The 10673-nt window shown below is 40.0% G+C and overlaps 1 protein-coding gene across 2 annotated transcripts in view; it reads left to right on the forward strand.

The window, feature by feature from the left end:
- The first annotated feature begins 368 nt into the window (after positions 1-368).
- ppm1ba (protein phosphatase, Mg2+/Mn2+ dependent, 1Ba) overlaps positions 369-10673 on the forward strand; it is an 18481-nt gene continuing 8176 nt past the window's right edge. Inside the window, exons 1-5 of one of the 2 annotated variants that reach the window (XM_020601500.1) lie at positions 369-784; positions 7043-7951; positions 8577-8694; positions 9724-9838; positions 10025-10082. In XM_020601500.1, the coding sequence (XP_020457156.1) occupies positions 7070-7951; positions 8577-8694; positions 9724-9838; positions 10025-10082 (1173 nt within the window). In that variant the 5' untranslated portion in view covers positions 369-784; positions 7043-7069. The remainder of the gene's footprint in view (positions 785-7042; positions 7952-8576; positions 8695-9723; positions 9839-10024; positions 10083-10673) is intronic. The other variant, XM_020601509.1, reaches the window with a different exon arrangement.

A 10673-nucleotide genomic window follows, 5' to 3' on the forward strand; every position in this document is an offset into this window, starting at 1 on the left:
TACCCACTGTATGTACACATTGAGAGCCGCTGTACCAGAGTCAAATTCCTCATGTGTCCGACACACTTGGCCAATAAATTTGGTTCTGATTCATTTACTTAAGCAAAGGATGTGAGTGCTTCTTCCACCTATGCTGGTAAATGAAACATGAAAGTTTCAAAAGGTCACAGAGGATGTGTGTGTGTGTGTGTGTGTGTTTGTGTGTGTTTAAAGAAGAGCTTGGAAAGCATTTCTCCCACACACCAGCAGCATAAGAGCATTCAAACAACTTGAATCTTTCACTGTTTACACTTTGTCAGAGAAGAGGTCTTAATTGACTCATTATTTGGTCAATCATATCTCAGCTTCGAATCAGCGTTAGTCCAATCACAGAAGACAACGACAGAATAGCCTCGCCCCTAAACTGGATGTTGCAAAAGAACGTCACCTGCCTTATAGATTTAGCTTAGCCAAAATTAGTTAGGGGTTCAAATCATATACATATTTTTTTCCGAAACTGTGTTTTCAACTGATAGTCTATGTAACGGTAATTGCTTTGGTACTCCTTCTGCTTATCGTGCCAAACATGTATTTAAAGGCCTTATTCCGATGCAGAGACATGCTGAAAGGAGAACTGGTCGTGTGAAATGCTGGCTAGCTTCATCAAAGCTAGCTGACGAGCACGGGGCCGAGAAACGAAAGTGGCTAACGAGAGCTAAGCCTATCACAACAAGCCTGGGTACTTTAACATAGCTGACACTGAAGCCACAAGAAGGACTAATAGTGATACTTCTTTTCCTACAAAGTAAGTAACGCCTAGTATTTGGGATCAACAGCGTTTCTACTAAACATGTCACACTAACATTGGCTAGTCACCCGTTAACGTACAGATAACACTTCGACAGCTGTGAACTTCGCTAGCGGGCTAGCTAGCATCTGAAGTGGCCCCATTTACTGAGCTAACGCTAGTGGATCTCAGTTGTTGATCATAACGATACTACTATTACTACTATGCTTGTATTTGCGTTGTTGGTGGTGATGATCATTTCGGTGCTGCTCTGATGATGATGATGTGCCTGCTAATAACGCACTGGGGTCCCATTTTGTCAAGTGATTGACGCTAGTTGCTACCGTGTAGTAGTATTTTGCTGGCCAATACATTTGGTCTCTGGTAACGTTTTGCCAGTTTATAAACGGTTGCATTTAGTGGTTTAACTAGTGAATGGCATTCACCAACAGCACAGTAAAACTAGCAGCAACAAGGTAATAAAAGAAATTAGCCAAGCTCTTGTGTATGATCTTTCATCGTCACAGAATGGAAATACAAAACACTGTGAAACATTAGGTTTTAGATTACATTGTTGTGTACATACTGTGTTATGTACATTCACCGTAAATAATGGAATATGAATCTCATTATTAACCATGTGGGTGTAGATAAGAAAGAATATATTGTTCTCTTGCCCCCATGAGAAAGTTGTCTTTTTAATAGATGTATAGAATATAATATATCTTAACCAGATTTGCTCGTTGCAAATATTTATTTATTTATAAAAAGCTTTTCAAATCAAATCAGTCAGTTTCATTGTGGTATGTATTGATATATAAAATTATTGGCACACAAACATATTTTTCCTTCTCTACACCCCCATGGTTTAATGACAAAATTCATAATCCATTATTTACTGTGAATGTACATGGAGTGTAATGTAGTTCAAAAATGATTTCTCAATGTTTGTATTCCCATTCTGTGCCAATGAAGCTCCAGTACAGGAATTAACTTGTTTTATTACCTTGTTGTTGCTAGTTTTATTAAGCTGTCAGGGTTTATATAGTTGTGTGTTTGTGTGAGAGTGTGTTCTAGAAATGGCAGTTTCATCAATGGCATGTTTGTGTTGGCGCCTTGATGTGAACTCCTGTGCTAACTATGCTGCTTACTGTGAGTCTATGGACCTGTCCAAAGGCATGTATCTATAAACTTTTGTCTCCTGATTGAATCACTTCACACAGAACCAGATACATTTTATTATATGCATTAATATGAAAACACATTAATGTAAACATATTAGTACATTATGTTCTATAGGAGCTGAGATTGTTTTAAACCTTTTAGTACATGATAAATGTTGAACTCATGCAACGCCATGTCTTTTATCCTCCTCCTTTTCACCACATCTCACTGTTTCTTAACTTTTGAGGCCTGGGGGTCAAGTTGAAGGTAGGCCAAGTTTCTCTAGAGAGCAGGTATATACAAGTACATATGCTCTTCTTGTTGCCAAGAACCCACGCACTGCCCAGTATAATATGACACATTTATTTTCCTCCTCTGTGGCTGTAGTCTGACTCCAGTCTCGTCAAGTTAACAGCTCTAGCTTTTCTAAGTGCCACAGGATGACTGAAGCTCTTTGTTCAGAGAGCACTGGGAAATTGTGTGCTTCTGATGCAAATTCAATGAAGAGTCATCAAAGAGGGGGATTTGAGATTCTCCTGCCTGTTTGTCCCACCTTTCTAATTTGTAAAAAAAAAAAAAAAAAAGGTTAGAGCCTTACTGAGCAGTATAACTGATTCCATTTTAGATACAGTCTTTATCATAAGTGAGGAGAGTGCATCACACCAGCTGTTCCAAATACCTTTTAGTTTTTTTTTACTCTTGCAAATGAGGAGGCGGCTAATGACTGCTTAATCAATGGAAAAATGATCTCCTAAGTGACAATATAAAGCACATTAGTAGAAATGTATTGTTTTGAAAACATAGCCTATATGCCTAGTATTAACTTTAACTACAGATGTAAAGTGCAACTGAGTCTAAACATGAACTTCTGGACAAGCAGCTTTTATAGTTACTTTGATTTTTGTTCATTTTTTAGCACCAAGGAAAGTTCTCAGCTGTATGAAACTCTCCTCAGTGTCAGTGGACTACTGGTAGAATTCCAGACAACATAAAGTAGTTTACTTTCTTTTTGAAGTGTCCATGATTTGTTCAGTAATTCACTGTTGCTCATTGTGTAGCCTTTTTCTCTAGGGGACACTATAGTGTGTCAGGTCAGAAAAACAATATTTGGACAATAGGATAATTTTGTTTTATCCAGTTAGCTTCTATACTTTACAAGTGAATGGTGATGCTATTGTGTAAATTGTAGATGTAGGCTTACTATACTATACACTATACCTAAGAGTCAGGAGAGAGAGAGTGTGTGGGTGTTTACTTCTGTGTGTAGTCTGTTGTCTGTGTTTGACAGGCTAATCTTACCATGTACATATCTAATCAGCTGCTGACTTCTAAACTAAGTTAGCTTGTTAAAGCCATACTGCTTGTTTGAAGTCTGAGACCTGTGGATGTTCTGGACTCATTACTTAGACAGCTTTCAACTTTGGCTCTCTGCCACTCACTTGATCTTGCCATGTGTGCCATGTAAGATGTGAGAGAAACAACTGTGCTGTAAAGAGCAAGTCAGAGTGACGTCAGACTAACTCTGAAATGCACGTGTGCTCTGAAAATGGCCACATCAGTGTACACAAACACACACGCCAAGTGGTATGGCTGTGTGGTCCTCTTGTCACATGCTGCAACAATCAGCATCCTACTGCTACTGTTGCTATGGTAGTCACTCAGCTGCCACTCTAAACTGTGTAACCATGTAGACATCAAACTCTGCGTGACATCACCGTAATTTAGGTCTGTTGGTATTTTTTTTTTTTCTGTAAGACCAGCTGGATATGGTACATATCATCTGTGTATTGTTGATGTCTTAATGTGAGCTTTAAAATAACAGGGCCCTTGCCTTGGTGCATTGTGTATGTAATGGCTGAACAGGTGAAAGAGTAAATGATTTGCTTTGATTATGCACACGACAGTGGCCCAGTGTTTGTCTGCTCACCTGCTTATCACAGTTATATAAATTGGGTGGCTGGAAACCAGTGTTTTCTAAGAGTAAATAAACATATACTATATCTATGCATGTTTTGATTGTTACACTGATTTTTCTGCTAGATGATAATAGTTTTATTTGATATCTTAATAAATTTGTTTGATAAAGTGGTTTTAGTGCTCACTCAAACATCAGACTGCCTCAGGTTCCATTTAGTCATTTTACAGTTTGCAGTTGGATTATACGGATTAAATATAGTCCAGTGTAGAAGTGTCGCATGCTTTGTTCAGCTTTCTAGATGATTAAGCTAGATGGTGGTTTGTAGCCTGGAATACCTGGTTTTCCTGCACAACTGTGTTGACTAGTCTGCTTTTGTAGGCCGAGTTTGTTTGCAGTGTCAAATATGAACTGCAGAAAATGAAACCTTTTTCTGTAATTTTATTTTATTTAAAATCATGAGTCATACATTTGGGACTTGCACCTTGTCTACACCCTACACTAGCTGTGTAATGAAAGCATGACTTCAGCAGCACAACAGGAAGATCCTCAGCCCTCTCACTGTCACAGTGGATTTGTTAAGCCACAGCACTGCTTTGTACTTGCAAGCATTTTTTATTTATTTACATTTTTTAACAACAGTGCTCACAGCCCAGTAAAGGATAATGTACTAGCACACAAACGTTTGAAGACATTTTGTGTCACAGTTGTCTATGTGAAATGTCACTGAAGTGCAGATATTGAGATAGGAGATGATGGGAAACCAGGCAGTTCTTGTAAATATTGAGCCTTTAGCCTTAACTACAATACCAGTCAAAGGTTTGGACACACTGTCCCATTTAGTTCAGTGGGAAAACATTTGCCTGGTAGAGTGTCTGTACATTAAGAGACCGGAACCCTGAGTATGCCCTAACTTGCTTGTAAACAGCATTTATTGACATTTTCAGAAACAAGGTGCATGTGAAGAGTGCAGTCTCTGATGCAAAGAGTCCATTAAGTAGAGTGACACAAGACTAAGGTCCATAAGAAGTCCATGTTCTCACATTATGCAACCAATCAACATAGGCTGGATACAGAATTTCTCAAGCAGCCAGATGCTGCTGTTCATTTCTAGTACCTAATGCAGGTGCAGTTATGGGTGGATAACGCATCCTCTCCACCACTTTGTGCAGCTTGGTAATGCTCCTAGTAGCCTGTTCCGGCTGGCCAAAGAAGCTTTTAAACTTGTTCCTCAGTCTCTTTAATCATAAGCCAAAGTAGTTGTGCTATTTCTGGATATGATGGTGTGGTTCAATTATTTCTTCAGGCCTTTTAAATAGACAGTAAAAGAAGCATGCACATGCCTAAAAGCTGCAGCAGTTCAAGTCTCTTACAGTCTCCTTAAAAATCTGTGGGACAGTTGCACTTGAGCTGTGTAATCTGTTTTTGTTGGCTGAGAAGGAAAAATAGAGTGGAGGCCTAATTTATATTCATGACCTGATTCAACAACCTGAAGATGAAACCTGAGCAGTATGTTATGGAGTGTTGTACTGGACTCATAATGCTGGTGCACTTCTTCAGATCTTATTTCTGTTCATTTCAGTTCATTTTATTGTCCACCCAGCTAGTAAATAGGTACAGTGTATCGGTTGTTAAGTAATATTTGAAAGGTTATATGCACTAGGTATTACACAGTTTAGTACACTTAAACTTTTAAGATATTTAGGTATATGAAGGTATTTTAAGTTCTTTTCATTGCATTATGAAAAATCTTCCAATTTCTGGGAGATTTATTTATTTGTTTATTTTTTTGCCCAACTGAGTCTGAGTCTTCTAATTAACAGCAACATGAATCAAGAGACAGAGCTGAGCAGAGTTCAGATGGCTGTAGATACAGAGTTGTTTTAGTTTAGAGATGAACATATTTCAGGCGACTAGTGTTTGTCACACCCTTAAAAGTCTTTGTTGGCTACAGTGTTTATTTTTAATGGTTGCTATGATCGGTTGTTTGTTTCAGACCGTGCCTCTATCAGGTGAACACATTAACTGGACTGGAACGTTAAGTTGGACATTAAGCCATGCAGTTTACCAGCATGCACAGTTAAGGGTGTGACAATACACTTGGCCCACAAGATAAGACAATACATGATATTGGCTCCATGAGAACAAGACAATATGATATTTTAACACTAATGATGAAATATATAACTGGTAAAATAGTCTTTGACTGAAAGTCACCAAATGCAAAACAATGCAGGTGCATTTCGAAATGTTTTAACTAATCATTTTGTAATTAAATAATTAATAATTAATAAGTAATTAATATCACTTCAGCTCTACCTTCTGAGTATGAATTATCACATGCGGTAAAAGACAGAACAGTGTTCAAGCACTGTAAGACGTTTTGCCACAAACTCATCTGACTGGCTTCTTTCCTGTATGATTTCACATCAATCTCTTCAGACCTTGTAACTGTGCATGAACTATGCATGAGCTTCTAACTTCTAATTGAAGCTGCTGCTGTGGGTGACCTTCTAACTGAACTCCTTTCCACAAATTAACATAAAAAGTGGCGGGGGCATCTTCTATGCTAATTTTGCCCACACACTCCGTCATGCTGGCTGCTACTCTGGTTCTGTTATCTGCTGATATTGCGAGACAGTTTTTCACCTTGGCGATAAATATCATCATGTTATAATTGGGGATGGGCACTGATTTTTGAATAGTCGTTTAAAAAAAAATTGAATGTGACTCTGGTTTTGTCTTTAAAAACAAAGAGCCACTGCTTTCCCTTTCTTTTACTGGTGCCTGGAAATAACGTGCGTGATCTTCGAATAATTGTTGAATAGTTCCCAGTGAATATTGGATAGCATTTTAATTTGAAATACCCAGTCCTAGTTGTAATACTCTTTGAGATCTCATCCGAACGTTGGGCAGAATTTTACTCTACAGGCAGTAGTAGTTTCTTAACCAACTGCCAAAGTAGCATAGATTTAGCACATAGCTTATAGTGTGGGGTTTTGGAATTTGTGCAGTATGTATGCACAGCTTTGAATCTATTATGAAAATGCAATTGATGAGCAGGAGTCATCAGAGATTTCCTAGAATTTACAATGTTAGAGGGTTAACATTTTTAACTACAGAGTCAGTACACAGTGCAGGGCAGCGACTTAACTGCCTAATTGATTGATTTATCCATTTTTTTCCTCCTCCCACAGGCAACAGTGGGTATCTAGAGCAGAGTCATGGGTGCATTCCTGGATAAGCCCAAGACAGAGAAGTACAACTCACATGGTGAGGGCAATGGCCTACGCTATGGGTTGAGCTCCATGCAAGGCTGGCGGGTGGAGATGGAGGATGCGCACACAGCTGTGCTGGGACTGCCTGCTCCTGGAATGAGTGACTGGTCATTTTTTGCCGTATATGATGGTCATGCTGGCTCTAAGGTTGCCAACTATTGCTCTAAGCATCTTCTGGAACATATAATCAGTGCTAGCTTAGGGGCCGGAGGAACACAGGGTTCCCAGGCTGGTTTGGATGTCTCTACCAGTGACCCTCCAGTTCCTCCTACTGTGGAGGCTGTGAAAGCCGGGATCCGGACAGGATTCCTGAGGATTGATGAGCACATGCGGAGCTTCTCAGACCTGCGAAATGGCATGGACCGTAGTGGCTCCACAGCAGTGGGTATTCTCTTGTCACCAGATAATTTCTTCTTCATTAACTGTGGTGACTCCCGAGCTGTTCTGTACCGCAATTCAAATGTGTGCTTCTCCACGCTTGACCACAAGCCTTGCAATCCACGTGAGAGAGAGCGCATCCAGAATGCTGGCGGTTCAGTGATGATTCAGAGGGTTAATGGCTCACTGGCTGTATCAAGGGCTTTGGGGGACTACGATTACAAGTGTGTGGATGGGAAGGGCCCCACAGAGCAGCTGGTTAGCCCCGAACCAGAAGTGTTTGAGATGGTTCGGGCTCCAGAACAGGATCAGTTTGTGATCCTGGCATGTGACGGCATCTGGGATGTCATGTCCAATGAGGAGCTGTGTGAATTTGTGAAATCTAGGCTTGAGGTGTCTGATGACCTGGAGAGAGTCTGCAATGAAGTAGTGGACACCTGTCTGCATAAGGTGGGTACACATTTTTTTGTTTGCTAACGGATTTTGGAGATTAAAATGTGTAGAACGTATAAAAGCTCTCCAAGGAACTGGTTTGCTACAAAAGACCTTTGGAAATTATTGTGTCACCAAAAAGCCCATTTGAATTTCCTGCTCTAAAATGGAGTATATGATTATGATAATTGTTTAATTATAAAGTTTTAAAAAGATATATTTTTGTTAGAAGGAACTTCCTGTAGTTGTAACAGCTTTAGTGACTCAGGTGCACAAATGAGGATGAGAATGTGAAATTGGTTGGGTGGTTTTAGAACGTAAAGTAAAATCAAGCACAAGCTTTTTTTTTTTAATTTTTTAATTTCAAAGTATCAAATACTTGCTGTCTATAGGCTGATAAAGTATTCTCATTTATCCTGAGCAGCAGTTGTACTCATTCTGAACAGAGACAGGTGTTCAGATGGGAACAAACAGCACCGTTAATGCTGTAAAATTGCTTATGTCCAGATATTAAAATTGAACCATTAGCATCAACACTGTCTGGGGCCTAGAAATTGATCTTCATGGTTTCTTTCGGCACTGCACAATGATGCCTTCTCTCACCTGCTCTTTCTTCATTCCCCTCTCCTCCCATCCATCTTAGGGGAGTCGGGATAACATGAGTGCTGTGTTGGTGTGTTTGCCCAGCGCTCCCAAAGTGTCAGAGGAAGCTGTGAGGAAAGATGCAGAGCTCAACAAATATCTGGAAACACGAGTGGAAGGTAAGAGTGGATAGATTTAGGAAAAGAACTAATGTTTGTACAAACATAATGGGGCTGTTGAATATTAACAGTTTTCTCACTCATCTCTCTCTAGCTTCTCCTGAAAACCTTGTTAGGTCATTTTTATTTTAAATAGGTTCATGAAAAAAATGCTATTTGGAAAAACTGGCAATGAATGAAGCAAGGCTCTTAATGTCATGTGGTGGTTGTGTGTGTGTGTGTGCTTTAATAAAACCTGTGGGATTTACATTCATATTTATAAGCTCAGTACAATAATTGTCAGTGATTACATACATAGAGAATTTTAGTACACCCATTAATATGGCTACTGGGAAAAGCAGGGCTTAATTTTTGGCTGTGCATAGATTTTTCTGGGGGACAAATAATTTTCCTCCAACTCAGAACTGTATCGTGTATTTTCTCCACTGCCTGACCCTAAAGCTCTCTTTTGCCTAACCTCCAGCCAAGTTAGCTCTGGTTCACAGCAGAAGAATGATACCATCATGACCCCCTTTTCCATTTCAGCTAGCATCTCCTCTCTGGATACTGTTTGGTCTCACTCAAACATTCTCTCTCTGGTTTAGATGGATTTCCTGCTCTTGGATTGATATGCAGTCCAAGATCATTTCCCTTTTCAGGAAACAAGTGTTATGTGAAAGTTTTGTTTGCATGAAGCCAAGTAGCTGTTTGGCTTTGGGCACTGTCTAATACTGGAATATAGAATGAAAGAATGAATAGAAAGAAGGCAAGAAAGAGGGAGAGGAATGTTCTGGCTGAACATGGACCTGGCCTCGCGCCACTCTCAACTCAGCTGCAGGCCTCTCTCTGTCACTATTGCTCTCTCTGTCTCAGACACACATCTCCACTAACACACTTGTATGGCTGCCAGCTTTATTTCCTTTCCCATTCATGTGTCACATTTTTGGTCTCTCTCCTCTGTTGTCATGCCCATCTCTCTCTCTCCCCAGCTGTTCTTGGCTATCACCAGCTCTGTAAATACTGACTGGTGTAACATGTCTGGTGTTTTAGAAATGCTGTCTCAGCCAGGGGAGGAGGGCTTTCCAGACCTGGTAACAGTGATGAGGAACCTGTCCACGGAGAGCGGCATGCCTCCTCTGCCACCAGGGGGAGGCCTTGCCAGCAAGTAAGCACCACCAGCCCCAAAGGGATACTCAGTTTTATTTCAACAGAGGAGTCATAAACATCTGGAAAACATTGTAGCTTTAAAAGGCCATCATCTCTCTAGAAGAGAGCCAGTATTCAAATTTACCAATAATATTAAAAAAAAAAATCAGTCTAGAAGTAATCGCTTTTTTATGTTTTCCTGTAGACGTGGTGTAATTGAAGCCGTATACAACCGTCTGAACCCATACAGGGAGGAAGATGGGGTGAGTATATGTGATAAATGAATCTGTCTTTGACCATTTACACAGCACTCACACATTCATCCTATGCTAAAGATTTGAGGCTGTGTAACTCATTTGAGATATCAGATGCCTTCATCACTAAGTTTATTGTTCACATATCAGTGGTGGTGAACCAGGCTTGTGAGTGTGTGTGCACTGTATTTATTTTCACATTCAAAACCAAGGCTAAAACTGATAGAGATGTGCACACACACCCCTTTTTTTTCCTGTGCATGGTGCGCACCTTTCTGTCAGCCTTGGTAATGGGAATGCACACACACACCTTTTTTTTCCTGTGCATGGTGCACACCTTTCTGTCAGCCTTGGTAATGGGATATGCATGCATGATGGCACTTTTCTCAAAAGTCTTTCTAGTGGGATTAAGAATGTTTGCTCTTTTATAAAAATGACTTCTAAGCTGAATGAAATATCTCCAAGTGGGGCACTCCAGTGTGTTAAAGAATCTGTTGTCAGTTTAATTGTTTGCCTCCCCTTCTATGTGTTTTTTCTCCTAACACATAGCTGCTCCAAAGGACTCTTACACTTTCTGAAACTGTCTGCATGTGTTTGACA

The sequence above is a fragment of the Monopterus albus genome, unplaced genomic scaffold, assembly GCF_001952655.1.
Source record: "Monopterus albus unplaced genomic scaffold, M_albus_1.0 scaffold3.1, whole genome shotgun sequence".
In the NCBI taxonomy this organism is placed as follows: domain Eukaryota; kingdom Metazoa; phylum Chordata; class Actinopteri; order Synbranchiformes; family Synbranchidae; genus Monopterus; species Monopterus albus.